The 26,900-nt window shown below is 41.9% G+C and overlaps 1 protein-coding gene across 1 annotated transcript; it reads left to right on the top strand.

Moving 5' to 3' along the window:
* Window positions 1-2,374: 2,374 nt before the first annotated feature.
* On the top strand, window positions 2,375-26,697 carry LOC146688444 (NLR family CARD domain-containing protein 3-like). Its single transcript, XM_085439082.1, has 12 exons — window positions 2,375-2,433; window positions 12,186-12,317; window positions 12,402-12,503; window positions 13,633-13,711; window positions 13,873-14,059; window positions 16,875-18,675; window positions 18,984-19,157; window positions 21,891-22,064; window positions 22,280-22,453; window positions 23,523-23,696; window positions 25,161-25,207; window positions 25,369-26,697. Exons 2-12 carry the CDS (start codon window positions 12,229-12,231, stop codon window positions 25,908-25,910), a joined length of 3,543 nt encoding a protein of 1,180 aa, XP_085295208.1. The 5' UTR covers window positions 2,375-2,433; window positions 12,186-12,228; the 3' UTR covers window positions 25,911-26,697.
* The last annotated feature ends 203 nt before the right edge of the window (window positions 26,698-26,900 follow it).

Here is a 26,900-nt window from a genome sequence, read left to right as displayed (position 1 = left end):
GTACGCAGTAAAAGTGATGAAGTTCTATTCAATTCAATTTTATTTATATAGCGCCAAATCACAACAAAAGTCGCCTCAAGGCGCTTCATAGATACAGAGAAAAACCCAACAATCATATGACCCCCTATGAGCAAGCACTTTGGCGACAGTGGGAAGGAAAAACTCCCTTTTAACAGGAAGAAACCTCCGGCAGAACCAGGCTCAGGGAGGGGCGGGGCCATCTGCTGCGACCGGTTGGGGTGAGAGAAGGAAGACAGGATAAAGACATGCTGTGGAAGAGAGACAGAGGTTAATAACAGATATGATTCAATGCAGAGAGGTCTGTTAACACATAGTGAGTGAGAAAGGTGACTGGAAAGGAAAAACTCAATGCATCATGGGAATCCCCGGCAGCCTACGTCTATTGCAGCATAACTAAGGGAGGATTCAGGGTCACCTGGTCCAGCCCTAACTATATGCTTTAGCAAAAAGGAAAGTTTGAAGCCTAATCTTGAAAGTAGAGATAGTGTCTGTCTCCTGAATCCAAACTGGAAGCTGGTTCCACAGAAGAGGGGCCTGAAAACTGAAGGCTCTGCCTCCCATTCTACTTTTAAATACTCTAGGAACAACAAGTAGGCCTGCAGAGCGAGAGCGAAGTGCTCTAATAGGGTGATATGGTACTACAAGGTCATTAAGATAAGATGGGGCCTGATTATTTAAGACCTTGTATGTGAGGAGCAGGATTTTGAATTCTGGATTTAACAGGAAGCCAAAACAGGAGAAATCTGCTCTCTTTCTAGTCCCTGTCAGGACTCTTGCTGCAGCATTTTGGATTAGCTGAAGGCTTTTCAGGGAGTTTTTTGGACATCCTGATAATAATGAATTACAGTCGTCCAGCCTGGAAGTAATAAATGCATGAACTAGTTTTTCAGCGTCACTCTGAGACAGGATATTTCTAACTTTAGAGATGTTGCACAAATGGAAGAACGCAGTCTTACATATTTGTTTAATATGTGCGTTGAAGGACATGTCCTGGTCAAAAATGACTCCAAGGTTCCTCACAGCGTTACTGGAGGCCAAGGTAATGCCATCCAGAGGAAGAATCTGGTTAGATACCATATTTCTAAGCTTTTCAGGGCCGAGTACAATAACCTCAGTTTGATCTGAATTAAGAAGCAGAAAGTTAGCAGCCATCCAGGTCTTTATGTCTTTAAGACATTCCTGCAGTTTTACTCATTGGTGTGTGTTATCTGGCTTCATGGACAGATAGAGCTGGGTGTCATCTGCATAGCAGTGTAAATGTATGCTATGTCTTCTAATGATGCTGCCTAAGGGAAGCATGTATAATGTAAACAGAATTGGTCCTAGCACTGAACCCTGTGGAACTCCATAATTAACCTCAGTGTGTGAAGAGGACTCTCCATTTACATGCACAAACTGGAGTCTATTAGATAGATATGATACAAACCACTGCAGTGCAGTACCTGTAATACCTACAGCATGTTCTAATCGCTCTAATAGGATATTATGGTCGACAGTATCGAACGCTGCACTGAGGTCTAGCAGGACAAGCACAGAGATGAGTCCACTGTCAGAGGCCATAAGAAGATCATTTGTAACCTTCACAGGCGAACTCTCCTTTCCAGTACCCTGACATAGACTTTCCCAGGGAGGCTGAGAAGTGTGATCTCCCTGTAGTTGGAACACACCCTTCCGTCCCCCATCTTAAAGATGGGAACCACCACCCCGGTCTGCCAGTCAAGGGGTACTCCCCCTGATCTCCACGCATCATTGTAGAGGCGTGTCAACCAGGACAGCCCTACAACTCCATGAATTAATACCTTATCATGGTGGAGGATTTGTGTTTCCCAGGGATCCAAGTGGCTATGTTGTCCGGGGGCCCTTGCCCCCTGGTAGGGTCTCCCATGGCAAATTGGTCCTGGGTGAGGGACCAGATAAAGAGCGATTCAGAAGACCCTTATGACGATGATTTATCATTTCTGCATTTTTCATGTGTTAAAACAGAGTTAAATAAGCTTTTCATTATTTCTCTTAGGTTTTGTATCATCAGCGCAAGTAGTTTGGTTTCTGGCTTACAGCAGTCACTTTGGAACAGATTATTCTGCCCGTGACATATTTCAAAGTGTGTTTATAAAGCTGACCCATAATCAGCTTTTATTCTGTAGCACAATAGTGAGGTGAAGCACCATTCCTGCCTGCTTCTTGTTTCCTTGTTAGTTGGAGTGTGTGTGTCCAAATCAGAGCTTTCATTCTATACTCATTCAAAAACAACATGCTGCTTTTGTGAAAATCTTCCTTCTCTCCCTCCCACACCTGTCCTGATGTACGACAAGTGGGGTCCCGCCTCCTTCCAGGAAGCAGCTCACCTGCGTGTCTGTGTTTAGTGTCCAGGTGTGGAGTGGAGCTTGTTGTTGGTGTGTGTTTGAAGAAACTGTAAGTTTGCTTTGTTTCCTCCTTTAACAGTTTGTCTTTAGGAACTTTACTGTTTTACTGTTTGTTCAGCTCATGTTTGATGTCTTCACAGAACAAACTGTGTGTGTTTTTATTTCCGGTCTCTCCATTAAAGTCAGTGTGTAATGTTTCCCTGGCTAACATCACCTTGTGTACAGCTTAGTTCCAGCACAAGCAGCACAAATCTGCCGCTCCGTAGTTCACGGTAACGGACTCACAGCTGAAACTGGGAAATAGATACTGTATATGTTTGTAGATGAGCACAGTCCAGGAATACAGTTCTAGGTTGACTGTTTTTTTTATGTTAACTGGTTTAGATTTGTTTTCATATTCCAGTCTGAATGTTCCAGATGTTGGGTTCGCATTTTATTTATTTTCTGCGATTATATCACATGACTGAGTGTTTAAAGAACTTGCAGAATGCTCACAGTGACACAAAGGCAAATCTAATCTTTAATCAGTTTAGGCAGCTGGCCGCTGCCACACAGTTCATTGAAACCATCGACTCTCTGAGGCTATCATATAAATTTTACTAATTAAAATGGGTGTGTTTCCTTACACTCATGTACACGCTGCCATTATCTTCAGGGCAGTATTAGCCTTCTGAAGCTGTGGCACGCAAATCCTTATTCTATAGTTTGTCTGTAGTAATAGAAAACGGTTGTAGCGGTCATTAATAATTTTAATAAATCAATGATTTTATTTGTTTATTTATTGAAGTTGACTTTACTGCAGTTTGAATTTGGTGCTGAAATAAATACAGTGAAAAAATCTGTAGCTGGAGTTTGTACCATTAACCAATTTACTACACGGGTGCTGCAGATAGAGCGACTCCCAGATAACCCATGAATTGCTTGCAATCTTTAATCTATTCATATTTCTTGCCACCAATTTGAGTCCCAGTGTTAATTTCAATCATAGGGACCTCATCCTCAATTAGATTAGAGAATATTTACTGCAGATTGAATAAGAATAGATCGTGGGCTGAGACTGCATGAGAATGACAACAAAAATGAGAAAGGCATATAAAGGACAGGTAGCATACGAGGTGTCCCATATTGTCCTTAACTCAGTTAAATTATCTCTAATTAAAACATGTTGAGGGGTTAAGTTTCAAAGAAGCTACTGGGTTAGGTTTAGAAAGACAATCATGGTTTGGACTAAAATACAGTGGTTAACCTGTGTTTTCATGGTTACAGTAGGCAAGCTCTGTTTTGTCAACACCCTCCTGTCAAAAGTAATTTCTTAAAAATCCAGGCTCACCGGCATAAAAATGGACCATGAGCACAAAACATAGATTCCATTTATGTGACGGTTTTACAAAATACTGTTAGACTGGGCCTTGAGTGAGGTAGCATCAGTGCATCTCATCTTTCTGTGGGTCAATAAATCAAAGACCTCCTGGAGCTTGTCTCTCGTTGGGAAATCTTTCTACTGTCTTTGTTCTATAAGAGGTGGAGCCCTGACTCATTCAAGGTAACGGCTGTCTTTTTTCTAAATATCAAGTACAGCAAGTTTGGACTTGGATGTTTGCTGTTATGTGTGAGTTCACTCAGGACTTCTAAGAAGAGGATTATGTAAATACGTCAGCTCTGTCACAGCAATAAGTGTTTTACACTGACGCTACAACAAGGTTTCATGTCCTCACACGTCAGTCAACTTTACTCTGACAGTTCGGTCAAACACAGTACTTTTGGAGTGAAAATCTGAAGGTGTAGCCTACATACACATACACACACACACACACACATGCACACACACACACACACACACACACACACACACACACACACACACACACACACACACACACACACACACACACACAGACACACACACACACACACACACACGCACAGCTGCATTTTGATAAAGGAAAAGTTCATTCATGTGATTGAATTTTAGGTTTGGCAGCGTTTTCAGTAGATAAAGGCGAATGGCTAAACCCTTAATGACTGGTCGGAGCGAAAACGCTTTGTTTTGCCTAACTACTTTTAAACCCCGGTGTTCCAGATTAACTGGCGTCGCAGATCAACATGTGTTGGTCGAACAGATGTGTGTTAAATTTGCTTTTCAGGAGCCTCTACTGACAAAACAGCAAATAAACACCAAATATTTCATCTGTGACATTTGTGAGGTTACCTCAAACACACTAAGTCAGTCTTATTGCTGTTCAACAACAAAATGTAAAAAAATGTCGCGAGTTTACCTGGTGATATCCTCATGTATGAGAAGAAGGTGAAAACAGCAAACAAATAAACGTCACCACACCGATGCTGTTCACAAGACAGCAAGAGTAAACAATCGGGAAAATCTTGTTGTCGTTGTCATTCTTTTGGTTTGTGTGCACTCGAATAGAGTGGAGTCAATTACCGCCACCTGTGTCCAACTGCCATAGTCTACAGCCAAATTAACTTGTGACACACATCTGCACCTGACTCAATCGCTATGTTTGAATTCGTTTCATGCACAATACATTTGGAACTTTCTATTTTGTCTGCTTTTGCGTCTTGCAAATAAAACATTAAAATAAATGAAATGGTATTATGTATTTATTTTTTGCCTAAATCAGTAAGAAATGCCAAATTATATACACAAAGTTATAGAAATCACCATTCCTGTTGTTCCTGATGATTTCAATATTTCGTCCCATAACAAAGACATATGTCTGAGCAAATATATGACACATCCATATTTAATTAGTGTTGTATCATCACATCCTGTAAGCATAGTCTGTCTGTGTCTTTTCTGCGGAAATTAACATTTCCAGCGAATATAGATAATTCATCAACATGGCTGGAGAGTTGGTTTTTATATACAGTCTGTATAAGTGTGGTTAATATAATAAACATTTGTAAGGAGATGGCAGATACTGTGAATTTACAGCAGTTACACAGTGATTAGTAATAAACAGAGCCAGTGAGAGTGAGTGGATTTAAGAAAGTGAGTTAGTCAGGTGTGTCAGTTGATTTGTCATCTGTTTGTGAGTGTGGGGGAGAGTTAGAATTTCTTGGTTTTAAAGCTAAGCTAGGAATATTCATGATTTATTTCCAAAACTTGCTTATAATCAGAAATTGGTAGCAGATCTACTGACTATCACATAGCAGCTGGAGCAGTCTCACATGGAGGTCAGTCCACTACTGCCACCTGTGGCCAAGTGCCATAGCCTACTACTAGGTTAACTTGTGACACACATCTGCAGTAGAGGCTGAGTGGCTGCTCTTACACTGGTGCATTCAAATTAACCCCCAAACATACTGAAAAAAGCAATGCCAGCAATGTGGATTGTCGTGAGTAAAGCCAGTCAATAAGCAAAGACAACAGGGATCATTTGTTTCTGTTTATTATACAGCCAGATTAACTTGTGACACACATCTGCAGCTGGCTCTATCACCTATTTTGAATTTGTTTCGTGCTTGAGGTAACCTCACAAATGTCACAGATAAAATATTTGGTGTTTATTTGCTGTTTTGTCGGTAGCGGCTCCTCTAAAGCAAGTCTGCCACACATCTGCATGACCAACACCAGTTGAACTGCGACGCCAGTTAATCTGGAACACCGGTAGAATTGTAACCACCAAAGTAAAAATAAATATAGTGAAATAGGACATCCTTGGCGAATACCACGTTTCAGATCAAATCTCGGGGCGGAGCCGTTAATCATTTTAATAGAACTATTGTCATTTGTGTATAAGGTTTTGACAGCTTCACAGAAAAACTCTCCAAAGCCAAATTTTTCAATTTATTTTCCACAGAGTGGAAAATAAATTGATGTTCAATTGTATCAAAAGCCTTATAAAAATCCAGGAAGAGAATGAAGCTATTGTCACATACCAAATCAGAGTAATCAAGTAGATCCAAAACCAGCATAATGTTGAGGGCCCGAGTCGCCCATCCAGCCTCAAGTGTTGACAGCTGGAGGGCCTGAATCGCCCGTCCAGCCTCAAGTGTCGTCAGCTGGAGGGCCCGAGTCGCCCGTCCAGCCTCAAGTGTTGACAGCTGGAGGACCGGAGTCGCCCATCCAGCCTCAAGGGTCGTCAACTGGAGGGCCCGAATCGCCCATCCAGCCTCATGCCTCGTCAGCTGGTGGGTCCGAGGAGCCCACACAGCACCACGCCTCATCAGCTGAGGGGACCATACCAGCACATTCTCATGTCTTGTGACAGTCCGGGGAAGTCTGTTCAGCCGTCACCCGCTGAATCATCCCCTGCAACTTCTACTCCGTCACCTGCAGCATCCACATCTCTGCCTGCAGCATCCACATCTCCGCCTGCAGCATCTCCTCCTGCAGCATCTCCGCCTGCAGCATCACCTCCAGCTGCATCACCGCCTGCAGCATCACCACTGTCGGGTTCCGCAGCCGTCCCACTGCCATCAGGTTCCGCAGCTGTGTCTTCATCCACGCCTGGTCCAGCCTCTGGGTCTGCGCCCACGCCGCCGCTTGGTCCAGCCTCTGTGTCTTCGCCCACGCCGTCGCCTGGTCCAGCTTCAGCTTCGCCGCCGCCCAGTCCAGCCTCCGCATCCGCTTCAGTGTTGCCTGGTCCAGCCTCCGCATCCGCTTCAGCGCCGTCTGGCCCTGCCTCGTCTGGTCCTGCCTCGTCAGTTTCCGCCTCATCTGCTTCCGCCTTGTCTGGTCCCGCCTCGTCTGGTCCTGGTCCTAAACAATAGATAATCTGTATACAAAAAAAATCAGGGTTTTCTCCTCAACAGAGAACGTCCCCCGATTGAACAACAGCGCCGTAAAATAAGAAGAATGGTGCCTAATTACAGACTTAATAATACTGACTTAGTAATATGTCACGTGAAGATTCATCAGCCAGATTAAGTGTTTATGTCATGAACCGTAGTTCAGCACACAAGCTGGACCCAGAAGCAGAGACAACACGCCAAGGTGCACACAAAATAAACTTTATATTAACTAAGGGTGTCCCGGAAGGGTCAAAGGAAAACACGCCAGGTAACTAGAAAACCAAGGGACCGGGAAATAACTCAGGAATGCCGTAATCGGGACCGTGGGAGGCTGCAACAGAAAGAGGAAGAGGGTTACTGGGGAATGGAGAAATAACAGCATACGTGGATAGAGAATTAATCTTATGGTCTAGGTGGGGCCGTGGGAACTGGAGGGGGGTGAGGGTCCGCAGGGGAACTCCAGGTGAATAGAGGAGACGAGTACCGGTAGTGATCCAAAACTCCAGGCGGGCAGGAAGACAGGCAGGAGAGGGCTTAAAACACGCCGAGCTGTTACCTAAGCGCACAAGGAAGCAATTTCGCAACCACCTTCACGTGGGTGCATGTTACCGCTGAGAGGCGACTAATGGACTGGTGTGGAGCAGCTGGTTGAGCTGGATTAAATAGTCCATTTGAAGATCGCCTGGGATGGGATGCAGGTGTGGAGTTGACAGCCACACCCGTGGGCGTGGGCATCCCATCAGCTCCTCGGACCATGACAGTTTACTGACAATTGACATTGATAGCAGACATCATCATCACTATTCCAACAATCCTCTCCACACAGACAAGCATAAACACACTCGAGTATCACTCGTTTATGCGAGTGTGGGGTGGCTGTAGCTCAGGTGGCAGAGCAGATCAGCCACTAACCAGAAGGTCGGTGGCTCGATCCCAGGCTGCATGCCAAATATCCTTGGGCAAGATACTAACCCCATGTTGCTCTCCGATGCACTCATCGGAGTGTGGATGTATATGAATGTTAGATGCTTAGGAGTGCTTGTGTGATTGGGTGAATGAATTAGTTGTATAAAGCGCTTTGAGTGCTCAGAGAGAGTAGAAAAGCGCTATATTAGAACCAGTCCATTTACCATTTAAATCAAATTTAACACACATTTGCAATGACGCTAGTTCAGTTTACAATAGGGTTCATTCGCTAGGTCAGCAGGTGGTGGTATCCTCGTACACTGGGGAGTAAACTGCCATTAAACGAAACAGAAGAAGAAGAGAATATCTGCACATGCGCGGTACGGATTGGAGAGTCCTGATCCGTAACAATCTTTTTATTTTTCATTTTTTTGTCTACATTATATTGAAATGTTTCATTATTGCAAAAATTTTAAGAGATACTTATTATTCTTAACATCTTAGATACTCTGACCCATAACTTTCTTAAAATGCTTCGACTGGAAGTAGACACCTTTCGCACATGCGTGGTACTGATCAGGTTTCCGGTACGGATCGGGTAGTGACAGGCCACGCATTGCTGATACGATTAGCCGTTCATAACACTTCCCACGTTGCAACATACGTCAGCGTGTCCGCCATTACTTGCCCAGAACCGGAAGTGACATCATTTCGTGGAAATTGTAGCTTTTTTTCCTATAGCGCGTTTACAGATTTACAGATATCCTGGTGTTTTTTGCTTTTTGGGTTTTTTTTTAATTTTTGACTTCATGTCTATCTGTATAGTTTCTGGGATCCTTAGAACTCAAACTACACTCTTGGAAATAGTTTGTTTTGAGGTTTTTTTGTTTTTTTCAAATTTGCATTTTAATATTTATTTTCGTTTTTCCTGCAGTACATAAAAATTGGTGTATCTCAAAAATAAAACTATGAAGACACTCAAAATAAATTTCACATGGTTGGAAGTTATGTTATGCAACTTTTTTGCATTTACACTGTTGAGGGACATCCTTCTAAAATTTCTTTAACCCTCTGGGGTCCTGGATATAATTGGCCGTTTTTGACTACTTTTGATTTTACCTCTAAAAAGATAAACCTAAAAACTGTTTATCTTGCCTTGTTTGGTATCATTATTTTCAGCACAACCTGAAATATCTGAAATTTGAGGTATTTTTTCATTTTGACATACTATATTAGCACAATTGATCTAAATTCAGAGAACAAATTCAAAATCAGAGTAGAAAAAAGATATATTTGTTACTGTAAAACCCACAAACATGTTTAACAAATCATTTTCATAACTTGAAATGCAAATAGAAATTGTACATTTCTAAAAACAAATATGCACAAGTTTTGCAAACAACAAAATTATATGGTACTATTTACCTAAAACATGCAGCCAAGGCCTCAGGCGTTTTTTATATAACCATTTAATACTATTTACAGAACAATTAGGTGTTCTGCATCAAATAAGAAGGCACACAAATTATTTGTGCCAGTCCAAAAAAATAGTTTGTATTTAGTATAAGACAGAGGAGAACACCACAGGTCTAAACCCTGCAGGTCTGACAGCAGGAGGTGTATGAGTCCTGTTTTCCATGTGGAGACAGCGTTTACACTGGAATTTGGTTTTGGTGGCTTTTTTGGAGCCAATGTGACATTCAGCAGTATAACTGACACACAATACAAAACAATAACTACACAACACACTAACTGTAGCCTCCAAACACACTAAACGTCCCTAATGTCTCACATATGAAAATTCTCTCTCTCTCTCTTTCCTTCGCTCGCCCGCTTTGCGTCGCGGGTGTCACTGTTGCCATATCTTTTTTTTTTTTGATTGGCTGACATGGTACACTTTAACGCCAATAAGGAAGGGGTGTTTTTTCTTTTTTCACTTGCAAGTGAAGAGTGGTATATAGTTTGAAGTCCACACTTTCGACCCAATTTGAAATGGAGACTCTGAGTCGCTGCATCTTGTAGCTGTGTTGTCTTGATTTGGTCGTGTGATTTCGACGTGCCGTCGCGTCCGTCGAGCCCAGAGGTTTAACTAGAAATATGTTTAAAACGAAATATGTTTATATAAATAAGACCCGGAGGGGGCGTGTTCCTTTTTGGACATTGAAAGACCTTGATTGATGAATGAGGGGAACCCTCGGTCAGGTAGCGACGAGGCTTGACTCTGAACTGAAGTACTGACAGTGACGCCTGCCGGGATTTTGAGACTCGAGTTAATGGCTCGTAAATGCTTACGTGTGCTTATCTTAGAGTAGACGATTGAGAAGGGGTGCCTGCCTGGTTAATTTACTTTGGGTAGGGTAGCAATAACTACTGTGCAGATTTCTGAAATGAAGAGAGGCAACGCTGAGCAGTTTTGGAAGGGTTGCTTGACTTGAAAGACTGATTAGAGGAGACCTGTCCTCAATGATGGTAACCCCCCAAAACTGGCAGAGCCCAGTAGAGTACTGCAGTCGGGACAAATAACCTCATAGGAGATGACAATGCCTTATAGGCAGTAGTCATCTTGTTGGAGCCCTGTCTCGAATGACTGTGTCAAGGAGAGAAGGTTTAGTGATGTTGGCGAAAGTGAGGGAGAAATTATGTGCACAGCGGAGTTCAGAAGTTTTAAAAGGAGTGATGGAGGACAGTATTTGGCCCTGGAAGGACAGTATGGCACTAACTGGTTCCTCTATTGGCAAAGGAAGGTTGGAGAAAAGATAACCTTGGAGAAGAGATAACCAAGAGTTTGGATGTGTCCAACCCGGTGCAAAAGTCTTTTATCTCCAAACTCCAAACTGAATGACCGAGGCCTGCTGGTGGAATTGAATACGGGACTTTCTTGCTGTGAGTTTGTGTAGTGATTACAGTCACAACAAGGTAGTTTCTCAAAGCTCCATACCCTGAGCGGACAAGGCAAAAGAAAACGGGAGAAGAATAAACACATACATGGATATACTCTCTCGCTCAGATACAAAATTGATTTTTAAATTGTTCTTTTGTTGTTGTGTTTTCTCTTCCAATTTTAGAAATGTGTTAAAAGTGTAAAAAAAAAACCCCGTACAAATTCAGGAAGAGTGTATGGTCCAGTCAGTCATACATCTACATCTTTAAAAAAGACTAAACTGTAAACATTACCTTCTTACTTTGTGAAACAGTGAAAGTGAGCAACTGAGAAATAATCTACAGCAGTATCAAAAGCTATTACAACTTACTGTAGGCTTGAAAAGGAACTCCTGGGGCCTGTTCTTCACACTGCTAAACTGCTATATTCCAACAGGACTGATCTAGAGGGGAGCTGATGCAACAAACGTGGTAGGCAAGTACCAGGCCTGCAAGGCCAGATTTTAACAGAGTAGGCAGCGTGGACATCCAGAGAGCGTAGAGGCAGTTAGAACTGGGATATTCTCTCATTCATCAGCTCCATCCGAGCTCTAAAACACCTACACTCAGAGGATTAGATACTGGACTTTTTAAACACAAAGCTAATTTAGACTTCCTGTATTTGTCACAGTCACTGAGCGGACTCAAGAGCAGGACTCCATTTAAAAAGAGATTGAACAGTTTATTTACCAAAAAACCAAGTGCTATATAAAAATGTGCAAGGGAAGACAACAGCTATAAGGAAACCTGGGGCAGGAAGGGAAAACCACACTCTTGTTTGGTCACACACAGAAAACGTCCTCTCGCCACTCGAGAAAACACTCACGAACACACTCCAGGGGAAAAGGCAGGTTCTATTGACATGGAGAACATGGTTAGTAGCCAGGAAAATCACAAGAGACAAGGAATTAACTAGAGAGAGCTGGCATTGCAAAGACGAGTGTCGTACAATGATCCAGCGATGAGAAACACTGAACAGCCATCTTAAATAGTCACTGGTGAGTCAGGATGATGCACAACAGATTGATTGCAGTTGTGTTGGCCAGAGGCGGGAACCCGCAAAGAATTCTGCCACGGCAGATGAGGGTCAAGAGAGAAAGAGACAACAATAGAGCAGCGAACAGGAGACAAGACGGGGAGACATTGGGACAACAACAATATTGGGATGCAGGTTCAATAGATTAACAATGTGCACATGAATGATTTGTGTTTCCTCTGCAGGTGAAGGTAGAAAGTGTGTGTGAGCTGATGTGAATTCAGCAGCATGGATCAGTGTAAGGAAAGAGAGGAGGGAGTCCCTCGCTCTAAAACCACTCTGTGTGGGGAACATGAGAGCCAGACCAAAGCTCAGAGGTGAGATGACCATTTCTAACTGTCCATGACTCTTCTCCATGTCACAGCTCAGCACTCCCATCACTGCTCCATCATTATTCACAGGAACCAACCTGCACCTCCACCCAGCTCTGTGTCCTTACAGAGTGACTGGTCTGAAGACCGGCCCATTGATTTTAAAGTTCATCAGGCGTCTGCTGTGGAGAGGTGAGTTGTTAGGAACATGAACTCTTTGAGAGTTGATTTAACTGCTTGGTGTTGTTGTTGCTGCAATGCAAACATGTCATTACCTCAATCACATTTAAATTGTCTCTTAATAACAAGGCTTAGGTTTCTAAATGACTAGAATCCACTTCAGCAAACAGGAAGTGATCAGTGACAACAAGTGACAACATTTTCAGAATAGGGCTGTCCCACCACCTGCCAACAACAGAAAACATCCCCATGTTTAATGCACAAAATAAAGACATCAAAAACACACTCTGCATTGAAGTATTTTATTCTAATGTGAACTAATGCAGTGCGTAGTACACTGAAAATGTCTCATTTGGTCCCCTCAAAAGAGGAATTCTGTATAACAAAAATACAACTTAGAAGATATCTGAGATGCCTTTGATGATCTTTAGTAAGAAAACACTATGACAAATATTAGGGTACTCAACTGGAGTGAGGCAAATGGAAAACTGCACATGCAGAAATAAATGTTCACTTGTCGGCAACTATTATAATGGAGGCTGAAGCCTGAACCTAAAGTGAGTGCAGTTCAGCAACCAGATCTGTGAGCTGAACTAAGTGGCAGCAACATAAGCCTGTTTTATATTTTTTTCACATTTTTAAGCTATTGTTTAGGAATCATATCTCAAAATGGTGCAATATGAGATTGGTGTGACTGGGTAGGTGCGAGAATGCATCTGGAAAAATAAATGAAATTGCCTAATACAGGGGTGGGGAACTTCCGGTGTCCTCCCGGCTTTAGATGTGTCTTTCATCCAACAAAGGTTATTCAAATGGCTACATTACCTCCTCAACATGTCCTGAAATTTTCCAGAGGCCTGGTAATGAACTAATCATTTGATTCCGGTCTGTTGACCCAGGGTGATATCTAAAACCTGCAGAACACCAGAGTTCCCCACCCCTGGCCTAATATATCTGAGATACCATTTAAAGCTTTACAAACTTGATTGGGATTGCATTTTCTGAGAACTAACACAGAGAAGAAAACTTACTCATCTGTGCTCTGTCCTTGAACTAATTAGATTAGATTAGATAAAACTTTATTAATCCCTCGGGTGTGTTCCTCTGGGAAATTCGGTAATTCTCCTTGATTATGCCACAGAGTGGACCAGGAGAGCTCAGAGGTTCCCAGTGGTCAGTCTGCCCAGGAGCATCAAACACATCTGGACTCCATATTTATGGTCTGTACAAGTACAACAACTACTTTTACATCTATTCTGTTCACAGTCATCTCCATGCTGCTCTTTGTAGACCAGTGGATGGTCAGTGTGTCCAACATGGATCTGATGTTTGGCTCCATGATTTCAGTCTGATTGGCTCATTCATAAATATTCTGTTCCAGCTGCTGGAGGACAACATCATCACTTTTGTGAGGAACGAGCTGAAGAAGATCCAGAAGGTTCTGAGTCCAGATTACCCAGAATGCTTAGAGAGTCAGAGGAGCAGCAGCAGAGAGGCATTTATGAAGATCACAGTGGACTTTCTAAAAAGAATGAAGCAGGATGAGTTAGCTGACCATCTGCAGAGCAGTAAGAGGATTTATCTAAAGATTTAACCTTCTGTGTCATGGTACTTTGTCTATGTCTATGTTTCTGGACTTTACTGGGTTGCTGGGTTATTGGAATATCCTATACCACTAGTTTCATGGTTGTGTTTACCTTATGTATAAAGTTTGCTATGGTTAGTTGTTAGTTAGTTAGTTCTGCTCTTGGTTATCTTAGCATTTTCCTCCCTAGGGATCTATTCTTCTCTTGGGTTTAGTCAGCATTTTCTTCACATTTGGTTTTCCCTTTCTGTCTTACCAGATAGTCTTCTTCTCATGTCTGTTTTTTCCCCTCTCAGTCCCTGTGGAAAGCCTGGTGTGTAAGTCTTTCTCCATAATTCCTGTTTTATTTTGATAGTCTCTTCCTGTTTCCCATCCCCTAGTTTTCCTATGTGTGGGTTTAAGTCCTCAGTCTCCCTTTTCTTGTTGTCCAGTTGGCGGTTTTCCCACATTCTGTTCATCCCTTGCTTCTAGTTTTCTAGCTTTAGCTGTCTATTCTAATTTACAAGGCATAAAGTCAAACATGACTTTTAAAAACACAAGTGTAGGCTTATAAGGCCACGAAGGTAAAAGCTACATTTTCCGCGAAAATTATGTCACTTCCGGTTCCGGGCACGTAATGTCAGACATACGATAGGGCTTTGGAGTTGACGTCACGCCACAATGCATTGTGGGAGCGCCGCGCCATCTTCCTGGGCCACTAATCAAAACAAACACACTATCTTGGAAGGACGATTGCTAGAAACATTCTTAAAGCAGTTTAAAAGAAAAAGGACGGTACAGAGACAGATTGCATCTGGATGCAAAGAGGCAGTACTTGCATAAAATTCCCTACATTGGAAATGTGGACCCGTGGAGTAGAAACCCTGAAGACCTACCGCTATTGACGTAGCCTGATATATTATCGTACCTTGTCTGTGGAGTCAGCGCGTACAAGGGGAACCAGTTTCGCAATTAGAAATTTCTGGAGGGACACATCCAATTCACCAAAGATTGGGTAGGTGTAGTGGGCCGCCCACTACACCTGTATGGCTGGAGTCACGGAGACCTGCACCCCTGTTGCTGCTCTTCTGTTTAATGTAGAACCAACAGTGTTGATCTGTGGCACAAGGACTGTTACAGATGAACCTGCATACTGGGTTTTGCTGGGGAATATGACCAAGATGCAGCCAGAGGTTGGCCCTAAGATGGACTTCTCCTCTTCAGCTGCCCAAAAAAAGGCTCTTGATCAAAACATAAACAGACCATCCGTAGTGACAGGTAAAAGGAGCCGTCCTCAAAAAAAGAAAAATCCCACCTGCTACGGTGGAGGAGTTGTCACCGCTATTGAATACTTTGCTGGAACACAGTAAAGCTGTGGGTTGTGGGAATGACCCATAATGTTTTATCTACTGTCTAGACTTATGCCTGAAGTGCACTGCCATGTAAATAATTTACATTTACTGAATATGTACTGACTGAGTACCACTGTTCAAAAGTTGACTAAAGAAACAAACTAATTTTTGCCTTTTTAAAAAAAAATTAAAACCACTTTATAGATCATCATATCAGTTACAATGTAGAATCCATGCCATTTATAGTTTACAAATGACAAAATGTTCACATAAAATCATGACAGCGTTTACATGATAGCACCCACTGCTAACACTACTTAATTTACTGTACTTCTGAAACATTACTGCTATTTATACAGTACAAGACTTAAGAATATTTAACAGGAACAAGTTTCATTTTTCCCTGGTTTTACTACCATACTGTTCACCATCTTATCCAGAAGGGTCACCTCTTCACCCTCACATGGAAGAAGTAATCTGATTGGCATGGTGGTATGTTTGAAGCAGGTCTCTTGTGTAGCGCTGGAACTCAGTCACGATGTGTTTCATCCATTTCATAGGCTGGTTTGCCTGCAATAATGCCAAATAATTAGCAACTCTATAAATAGAGAGTAATTCTGCAAAATCACTCAGTAGGATGTTTGTTGTAATTTGCTATGACCTCAGAGTGCATCGAAAATAAAACTAATAAGCTATAAATAGTGATATGAACATATTTAGAACTTACCGGAATGAAAATGTCTTGAGCACCAACAGATATTTGGAGATGGAAGAGAACTGGATATCAGCTCGTCTCACAGCAGCTATCCAGGCTTGACGTCTTCACTTGGTAACATCCGATACATGAGCTCCCTCATGTTGCTTCCAGGTTGGGAAAGCATAAAAAGATATACCATTCTCAAGCTTATTCCCTTGCCGGTCGTGCGTTCGAACATTACAGCCGACCACACAGCAAGTGCGAACCATGGCTGATGTGTGTGCTTTCGCTCCTCTTTTGCTTGAACTTTGGCCCAGAAAGATGGCACCTCAACCAAAAATCCTGGCCACGCCCCCTTTCGTTACATCACTCTCCAAAGCCCTTTAGTTCACACTGATGTCTATTCCAATGTAGGAAGTGCTATGATCGGATCGGCAAAGCGTGTTTCTGGAATATTGTGTTTTTGTTGCTGCCAGTGATTTTTACGCAAGTTTTGCAAAGCTATATATGGAAAGAAACAGTGACCTAGGACAAGCTGATGGCATAAGATGCAAGTACAACTCCTCCGGTTTCACATGCAAGAAAAAATTATTGCGCTAGCTTATGTGGTTCTACAGGCATTTAAAAATAGTTACGCAAAATGGAGCGTTCCCGCTCCGACTGGTTTTAAAGGATTAAATGTATTCAAACAGTGGTTTCTTTAGAAAATTAAACATGTAATTTGTGATTATTAAAACATAATTAGTTTCTATATATTGCTTTCCATCAAGAACACTTTGCTGCAGTTTGTCAGCATGAACTTAAATCTGCACTGAAGAAGAAGTTCCAGTGTGTGTTTGAGGGGATCGCTAAAGCAGGAAACCCAACCCTTCTGAATCAGATCTACACAGAGCTCTACATCACAGAGGGAGGGACTGCAGAGGTCAATGATGAACATGAGGTCAGACAGATTGAAACAGCATCCAGGAAACCAGACAGACCAGAAACAACCATCAGACAAGAAGACATCTTTAAAGCCTCACCTGGAAGAGATGAACCAATCAGAACAGTGCTGACAAAGGGAGTGGCTGGCATTGGGAAAACAGTCTTAACACAGAAATACAGCCTGGACTGGGCTGAAGACAAAGCCAACCAGGACATCCAGTTCATATTTCCATTCACTTTCAGAGAGCTGAATGTGCTGAAAGAGGAAAAGTTCAGCTTGGTGGGACTTGTTCATCACTTCTTTACTGAAACCAAAGAAGCAGGAATCTGCAGCTTTGAAGACTTCCAGGTTGTGTTCATCTTTGATGGTCTGGATGAGTGTCGTCTTCCTCTGGACTTCCACAAAACAACAATCCTAACTGATCCTAGAAAGTCCACCTCAGTGGATGAGTTGCTGATAAACCTCATCAGGGGGAAACTGCTTCCCTCTGCTCACCTCTGGATAACCACACGACCAGCAGCAGCCAATCAGATCCCTCCTGATTGTGTTGACATGGTGACAGAGGTCAGAGGGTTCACTGACCCACAGAAGGAGGAGTACTTAAGGAAGAGATTCAGAGATGAGGAGCAGGCCAGCAGGATCATCTCCCACATAAAGACATCAGGAAGCCTCCACATCATGTGCCACATCCCAGTCTTCTGCTGGATCACTGCTACAGTTCTGGAGGATGTGCTGAAAACCAGAGAGGGAGGACAGCTGCCCAAGACCCTGACTGAGATGTATACCCACTTCCTGGTGGTTCAGGTCAAAATGAAGATGGTCAAGTATGATGGAGGAGCTAACACAGATCCACACTGGAGTCCCAAGAACAGGAAGATGATTAAGTATCTAGGAAAACTGGCTTTTGATCAGCTGCAGAAAGGAAACCTGATCTTCTATGAATCAGACCTGACAGAGTGTGGCATCGATATCAGAGCAGCCTCAGTGTACTCAGGAGTGTTCACACAGATCTTTAAAGAGGAGAGCGGACTGTACCAGGACAAGGTGTTCTGCTTCATCCATCTGAGTGTTCAAGAGTTTCTGGCTGCTCTTCATGTCCATCGGACCTTCATCATGTCTGGACTCAATCTGCTGGAAGAACAACAAACAACCCTCAAATTCTCTAAATTATTTGACAAACCAAAACTTCAATCTCTCCACCGGAGTGCTGTGAACAAGGCCTTACAGAGTCCAAATGGACACCTGGACTTGTTCCTCCGCTTCCTCCTGGGTCTTTCACTGCAGGCCAGTCAGACTCTCCTGCGAGGCTTCTTCACACAGACAGGAAGTAGCTCACAGACCAATCAGGAAACAGTCCAGTACATTAAAAAAAAGCTCAGTGAGGATATGTCTGCAGAGAGAAGCATCAATCTGTTCCACTGTCTGAATGAACTGAATGATCGTTCTCTAGTGGAGGAGATCCAACAGTCTCTGAGATCAAGAAGTCTCTCTACAGATAAACTGTCTCCTGCTCAGTGGTCAGCTCTGGTCTTCATCTTACTGTCATCAGAAAAAGATCTGGATGTATTTGACCTGAAGAAATACCCTGCTTCAGAGGAGGCTCTTCTGAGGCTGCTGCCAGTGATCAAAGCCTCCAAAAAAGCTCTGTAAGTAAACATGTGACTATACTTTTAGTTTTTAAATATCTATTCTAGTTAAAAAAAACTGTCCTGTGGATTTTAAAGGGAAAAAAAAGAAGAAACTAAAAGCACTATCCCTTGAAATTTTAACGTATTTTAGATAGTATTTACAGTCAAATACAAGATGTTTTTAATGCTTCATAGCAGTAACACTGAACTGCTGCTAATCTATCTATTGTGATTGTGCGGCCCTATGAAATATCTAATAAAAATCCATTCCATTCTCCCAAACGTCTAGGACATGGTGATAAATGTAGGTGATTTTCTTTTTTCAGACTTAATGGCTGTTTCCTCTCAAAGAGAAGTTATGAAGCTCTGTCCTCAGTTCTCAGGTGTCAGTCCTCTAGGCTGAGAGAGCTTGACCTGAGTAACAACAACCTTCAGGATTCCGGTGTGAAACTTCTGTTTGCTGCATTACAAAGTCCACATTGTAAACTGGAAAGTCTGAGGTCGGCTAAATGTATAACTTTCGTTTTTTTACCCAGTCTAATCTGCCATTTTTCCTTGGTTAGGTTTAGGGATTAAATATCTGATCTAAATTATCATATTAAAATTTGGGACACATCGTCAGTAGAGGACCTTGGATTCATCGGCGTTTCGGCCATTATCACTAGACACGCTCATCCAAGGAGGCCCTGCCAGGGTTGATCAGGCCCTTGAGTGTGCCACTGGTTTATGTTAAAATTGTTATTTCTCTTCTTCTTTCTGCTGTTTAGTTTTCTACAGTTTATTCTATCTATTCAATGCACCTGAGAAATACTTACCTCTAAAGGTGAGCGTCATCCTTTTGTTCTTGTGCCTGACTATTTTTTATTATTTCCAAATCTCAGTCAATTGCTATATCTATTTGATTTTCATAAAGTTCAATGACAGTAATTACAGCCTGTTATATATGTGTGTATATATATGTGTACACACACACACACACATATATATATATATACATATACAAAAAACACCCAGCACGCCCCTGCGGGCGGTTTATCCTTCAAGCTCGGGTCCTCTACCAGAGGCCTGGGAGCTTGAGGGTCCTGCGCAGTATCTTAGCTTTTCCCAGGACTGAGCTCTTCTGGACAGAGATCTCCGATGTTATTCCCGGGATCTGCTGGAGCCACTCGCCTAGTTTGGGAGTCACCGCACCTAGTGCTCCGATTACCACGGGGACCACCGTTACCTTCACCCTCCACATCCTCTCGAGCTCTTCTCTGAGCCCTTGGTATTTCTCCAGCTTCTCGTGTTCCTTCTTCCTGATATTGCTGTCATTCGGAACCGCTACATCGATCACTACGGCCATCTTCTTCTGTTTGTCTACCACCACTATGTCCGGTTGGTTAGCCACCACCATTTTGTCCGTCTGTATCTGGAAGTCCCACAGGATCTTAGCTCGGTCATTCTCCACCACCCTTGGGGGCATCTCCCATTTTGACCTCGGGACTTCCAGATTATACTCGGCACAGATGTTCCTGTACACTATGCCGGCCACTTGGTTATGGCGTTCCATGTATGCCTTGCCTGCTAGCATCTTGCACCCTGCTGTTATGTGCTGGATTGTCTCTGGGGCATCTTTACACAGCCTGCAGCTGGGGTCTTGCCTGGTGTGATAGACCCCAGCCTCTATGGATCTTGTGCTCAGAGCTTGTTCTTGTGCTGCCATGATTAGTGCCTCTGTGCTGTCTTTCAGTCCAGCTTTGTCCAGCCACTGGAAGGATTTCTGGATATCAGCCACCTCCTCTATCTGCCGGTGGTACATACCGTGCAGGGGCCTGTCCTTCCATGATGGTTCCTCGTCTCCCTCCTCTTTCTTGGGTTTCTGCTGCCTGAGGTATTCACTGAGCACTTGGTCAGTTGGGGCCATCTTCCCAATGTATTCTTGGATGTTCGTTGTCTCATCCTGGACTGTGGTGCTGACACTCACCAGTCCCCGGCCCCCTTCCTTCCGCTTAGCGTACAGCCTCAGGGTGCTGGACGTGGGGTGAAACCCTCCATGCAAGGTAAGGAGCTTTCTTGTCTTTATGTCAGTGGCTTCTATCTCCTCCTTCGGCCAGCCTATTATCCCAGCAGGGTACCTGATCATGGGCAGGGCGTACGTGTTGATGGCCCGGATATGTGTGTATATATATGTGTACACACACACACACACACACACACACACACACACACACACACACACACACACATATATATATATATATATATATATATATATATATATATATATATATATATATAGTATGTTGGATGTGCCACGCAATGCTCAATTACATTGGTGGGAACTAGTGTGTTAGCGCAGTTAGCTCGTTAACGTGTTGGCCGTCCAGCCCCATGCACGGGGTGATCTGCGGTAGCTCGTTAATGGAGATTTGCCGTGTTGTGGCTTTAACGTCATTTCAACGAGATTAACACTGACAGCACTAGTGGGAACACATCGAATATGACTGCACATTTACTCCGACAGCATCCTAGTGCAAAGACAAGTGGAAGTAGACAAAAACCAGCAGGCATGCTATAAACTTTACCCGAGTCATTTAGACAGCCGTTAGCACATGATTCTCCTTATGGGGACCTGATATGTTTAATATGCTGCTGAGAATATAGCCCAGAAGAAGCGTATAGTATAGCTTTTATTTTGGAAAGAGCCATTTCTCTGTAATAAACTCTCTTTTCCAAAGATGAGTGATTTCTCGATCAGATAGATTTATTTTTTTATTACTTTGTTGTTTCAGCAACATTAAATTTAAAAACTGTACTTTTGAGTTAAAATATATATTTATAATTTTAATAAATGACAAATTAAAAAGGCATGAACATTTTTTTGTATCGAAAAAATCGAACCAAATCATGAATTTTGTGTATCGTTGCACCCCTAGTATATATGTATATGTATGTATGTGTATATATGTATGTATATATGTATATGCATGTATGTATGTATATATATATATGTAGATAGATAGATATCTATATTTATAGACAAGCTCGGGTCCTCTACCAGAGGTCTGGGAGCTTGTGGGTCCTGTGCATTTTCTTAGCTGTTCCTAGAACTGCGCTCTATGGATGTGTGTGTGTGTGTGTGTGTGTGTGTGTGTGTGTGTGTATAGCCAAATCTAGAACCTCCTCATTGCACCATGAAAGTATTTTGAATCCATGATGTTTGATTTTATTCTTGTGTTCTTTATGTCTAGTTTGAGTAGCTGTTTCCTCTCAGAAAAAAGCTGTGAAGGACTGTCCTCAGTCCTCACCTGCCAAACCTCGAATCTGAGGGAGCTGGACCTGAGTAACAACGACCTACAAAATTCAGGAGTGAGGCTTCTGTCTGCTGCACTGCAGAGTCCACATTGTGCACTGGAAACACTAAGGTCCCATCCAACAATGTTATATTGTTCTTTAAATGACATGATTAACCAGTCTAAAGTAGCTAATAAATTTGAACTTAACATGTTTCTTGTTGTATCTCAGTATTTTTTAATTTCTTCTAAATCACGGGGAATTCCCACATTTCTGATGTGTTTAAAACAAGGCAAAATTTATTCCAGCCAGTCCCCAAACTGTTTTTGTGTTCTTTATTTTCCAGATTGAGTGTCTGTAACCTTTCAGAGAGAAATTGTGAAGCTTTGTCCTTAGTTCTGAGCTCTCAGTCCTCTAGTCTGAAAGAGTTGGACCTGAGTGACAACAACCTAGAAGATTCAGGAGTGAAGCTTCTGTGTGCTGGAGTTGAGAGTCCACACTGTACACTGGAAAGTCTCAGGTCAGGATTCAACTCTCCATAATGTATAATCAAGCTTACAATTTCTAATAAATGTTTATAAAATTGTCAGGTGCATTTTATTTGCCTTTGGTTTGATTAGTAGACCCTGAATCATTGTCTGAAATATTTCCAAAACATCAGCAGGAATTTTGGACTCTTTTCTCATCGTCTCATGTCTTTTATTGTGTATAAGGAAGATTAAATTCAATTCAATTTATTTATATAGCACCAAATCACAAAAACAGTCGCCTCAAGGCGCTTTATATTGTACAGTACAATAAGATAAATGTAATACTGGCATCCCCGTTGTGATCAACACCAATAAAATCTAAAACATTCTGATTCTGACTGATGCTGAAAAAACTATGTACATACTGACTAAAAAGGTTTCAGTTGATCTAAAATGCTCCAGCGAGTAGTGACTGTGAATAGAAAGTTAAAAACTGTTATTTCCAAATTGGCTTCTCTTCCTATGTCCCCCATTGAGTCTAGAATTAAAGTGTAAATTCTTGTTCTCAAATACAGTTTTGCCATTTGCAATATTATATGTTTGAGACATCATAGTACCCATATCTAAACAAAGCCAATTACTCTCAGTCTGCAAAGTTGAACTTTTTTAAAATGTTACAACAAACCCTCCCCACTATAATCTATGAATCTCTGAGTTTCTGTATTGAAATATCATTAAAATCACAGTAAAAACTGTTAACCCAGCAGCAGTGCAAAATTCAAAGTTGGAAAAAATCAAGAGGTGCATGGCCAAAGCAACACCAAAGTGAACCAGGGCCCTGTTTGCACTGAGGAGACAGAGACAATCTTTGCTTTTAAGATTACACCTCAAACGTTTTTTGTTTTGTTTTTTAAATTGAATCATATAGTTACAGTTGAATCAACAGTCCCTGAGCCTAGTTCTGTTGGACATCTCTTCCTGTTAAAAGGCAGTTTTTTCTGCCCAATATACCCAAGTAGAACTCCAATAAAATGTCTGTTTTTTCAGGCATTCTCTGTAATGTTGTAGGGTTTACTGCTACATAAATATTTATAGATTGATTGTTTTGTATCTCTGCAGTCTGTCATGCTGTCTGATCACAGAGGAAGGCTGTACATCTCTGGCTTCAGTTCTGAGCTCTAATCCCTCCCATTTGAGAGAGCTGGACCTGAGCTACAATCATCCAGGAGCCTCAGGAATGAAGCTGCTGTTGGCTGGACTAAAGGATCCCCGCTGGAAACTGGACACACTAAGGTATGAAAAGAATGTCTGAAGAAGAGGAAGAGCTGGAAATATCTTCTGTGTTGTTCAATCACTTGCTATTTGATTGATGCAAATGTGACAATGACACATGCCAGAATATTTTCAGAAACACAAATATTAATCAAACGGGATTATAAAGAAATACTAATCAGTGTGGTGTACAAAAAGGACTAATCCAGGACCAATATTCATAACTGGATTTTGCTCACCATTTATTAACCTGTTTGGATAGATGTCTGTATGTTTAATGGCATAGTCTTTTTAAAGAATAATCCCCTCCCTCACTTTTGACTGGATTCAAATTAGATTAATTTCTGTTTAGGGACAGTGCAAGGACTAAGCCTAAATTGATCAAAATGTTAAAAACAAATTAAAGTTGTATTTAAGTGGACTGTGTGACAACCTAACAACCACAGGGAAATTATGTTGTGTTGTGAATTTATTATAAAAAAAAAAAAATCATGTTCCAGCTGTGGCATCCCACTAGATAATAGTGAAGACAGTGTACCCAGCCACAAGATCACTTGGGGTAAATGGCCCTTATTCACCATGTAACCAAGGGTCCTTGCATCTTGGCAACTAAGTTTAATCTAGATGAAGGGTGTTTGTCTCCTAGTGAAAACTGTTTAAGCATAGCCCCTCTTTTTTTATAAGTGCTGCTGATTTTGCCCTGGAGCATATTCTCTCGTCACAACTAGCCCTATGTGTGTAGTTTTGCTCTAAGAAAATATTTCATTTTTTACTCGGTTTGGACCTTCTTCACTTTTCATTAATTAGGTCCAACACCCACAGTATTTGCTGCCAAACAGCAGGTCAAAAGGAGAAATTCCTGCAGAGGTGTGGTGCACTTCCTAAACTGCAAACAAAAAAGTCAATTGCATTTCTTGTGAATTAATTTATGAATTATGACCTTTGAAGTCTTTTTGAGATGCTCCACCAACCTTTCTCTCTGAGGCTGGTAGATGCTGGTCTAAATAAATCTAATGCCAAGTAATTTGTACTGTTCTTTCAGTGTGCAAGACATGAACGAGATGGCCAGTATCTCTTTAGGGATGCTAACTTGGGAGATTACCTGAAACAGTGCCAGCGTCACAGTCTTTGTAAAACTACTGTGCTGCAGCACTGACTCAAGACATCATGTTGATTAATCTTTTAGGACTAATACAAAGATAACCCTGTCTAGAGAAATGGCAGTCTGTCCTGTGCACATCTGATTCGCCTCAGTCATAAAGCAGGATGGGGCCAGACAATAAAGTCTTTAGAGAGGGTCATCTGTGCTGTGTTTCCTCCATCCGGGACCTGTAACAGTCTGGAATGAGGAAATGGGACAAACACATCTCTACAGAATTTCACTTTGATGAACACTATGAATGTTCATGTGTATGAGAGCCATGTAATGTACATGTGTGCATGCTGAAAGAGACTGTGCTGGTCTGACCCCCCTCCTCCTTTCAGGGTGGAGCCTGCTGGAGTCCGATGGTTGAGACCAGGTCTGAGGAAGTGTAAGTGTGTTTTTAATGGGATTCATGAAAACAAAGCAGCACACATTCAACCATCTTCATCATTCACATCTCTGATGTCAGGAGTCATCATCAAAGGGTCAATCAATGAACAGATGATGGATCAATAACTGCAGCTGGATTGTGTTTGTTCTCTCCATCAGATTCCTGTCAACTCACAATCGACACAAACACAGTGCACACAAACCTCCAACTGTCTGACAACAACAGGAAGGTGAAACGTGTGGAGGAGGTTCAATCATATCCTGATCATCCAGACAGATTTGATTACTGGACTCAACTACTGTGTAGAAATGATGTGACTGGTCACTGTTACTGGGAGGTCGAGTGGAGCGGAGACGTTGAGATATCAGTGAGTTACAGAAGCATCAGAAGAAAAGGAGGAGGTGATGGCTGTCTGTTTGGATTTAATGATCAGTCCTGGAGTCTATATTGCACTGATGATGGTCCTCAATTTGTCAGACACAATAACACAGGAACATCCATCTCCTCCTCCTCCTCCTCCTCCTCCTCTGTCTCTAACAGAGCAGCAGTGTATGTGGACTGTCCTGCTGGCACTCTGTCCTTCTACAGAGTCTCCTCTGACACTCTGATCCATCTCCACACCTTCAACACCACATTCACTCAAACTCTTTATCCTGGATTTAGGTTCTTGTTTCCAGGTTCCTCAGTGTGTCTGTGCTGAGTTGAGTGTAAAGAGTGTCCTCCTGTTAGAGAAACATGTCATCACGAATGACATCATTAATGACATTAATACATTTGACATATGTTTCACGTATTATAGACCAACAAGGTATTTTTAGCAATTTAAATACAAGTAATCAGTTTTGGGCAAAAACCAGAAATTGGTTTTTGGCAGACGATCATTTTATGGCACAACACCGGTCATTATTACACATGTAATTTATTATATAAAATATATAAACTAAATGCCATTGAAACTTATAGAATCTAATCTTTTGTTTTCTTTTTGTACATAGCACTTTATCAAACTGTTGTCTGCTACAGAGTTACAAGTATTATACTAGTAGTAATATAGCATCCACCATGTCCTGCTTGCATATTTCTGAAAACATCTTAGTGGTGTGGCAGCCATGGAGTGAGCCAGCCCTGCAAACCTTGTGGATGGACGATGCAGTGGACAGTGGGAGGAAGCATGCTAAAGTTCTTTGCAGACAACCCTGTGAGATTCTACAATCACCGACCAGAAAAGACAAACCGCAGGTCTCAGTTGCAGCACCCCATCTATTTCTGATCTTGCTCCAGCAGATTCAGCAACACTGCCAGAGACTTCCTGTAATCTATTACAGTTGTTACAGAAATGATCCAGGAACAGGTCACTCAGGTTAATCCTGTGTAAACAATGGTAAATATTGTTTTTTCATCTTTACATACTGTGTATTTGAAATATTCTGGTTTAATTGTTGTTATTTATTTTATTGCTATCAAATAAATATCCATGTAATATTGTTCATAGTTAGCGTTATGTTCATCATGTTAAAAATGCCTGTAAATCAAATTGAGTTCAGTATCAATTATTGTTTGTGTTAATCAATTTATTAATAACATAAAACCTTTAAACTAATGCAACACATATAACAATGTAACAAATATATTCAAATACAATACAATACAATACAACTTTATTTGTATAGCACGTTTAAAAGACCGGCGG

The sequence above is a fragment of the Copadichromis virginalis genome, linkage group LG18, assembly GCF_057382275.1.
Source record: "Copadichromis virginalis isolate Kocher_CV1m ecotype Utaka linkage group LG18, C_Virginalis_male_GT1.1, whole genome shotgun sequence".
Lineage (NCBI taxonomy): Eukaryota > Metazoa > Chordata > Actinopteri > Cichliformes > Cichlidae > Copadichromis > Copadichromis virginalis.
The sequence above is the reverse complement of the archived record's forward strand: the minus strand, read 5'-3'. Positions and strand labels throughout refer to the sequence as shown.

What these genes read in the sequence shown, in the direction of transcription:
- LOC146688444 (XM_085439082.1), top strand. Translation starts at nt 12,229, where the DNA reads ATGGATCAGTGTAAGGAAAGAGAGGAGGGAGTCCCTCGCTCTAAAACC. An exon ending in ATCTGGACTCCATATTTATG is followed by an intron (nt 13,712 to 13,872) that starts GTCTGTACAAGT and finishes ATTCTGTTCCAG; the next exon opens with CTGCTGGAGGACAACATCAT. An exon ending in TGGAAACTGGACACACTAAG is followed by an intron (nt 23,697 to 25,160) that starts GTATGAAAAGAA and finishes TCCTCCTTTCAG; the next exon opens with GGTGGAGCCTGCTGGAGTCC.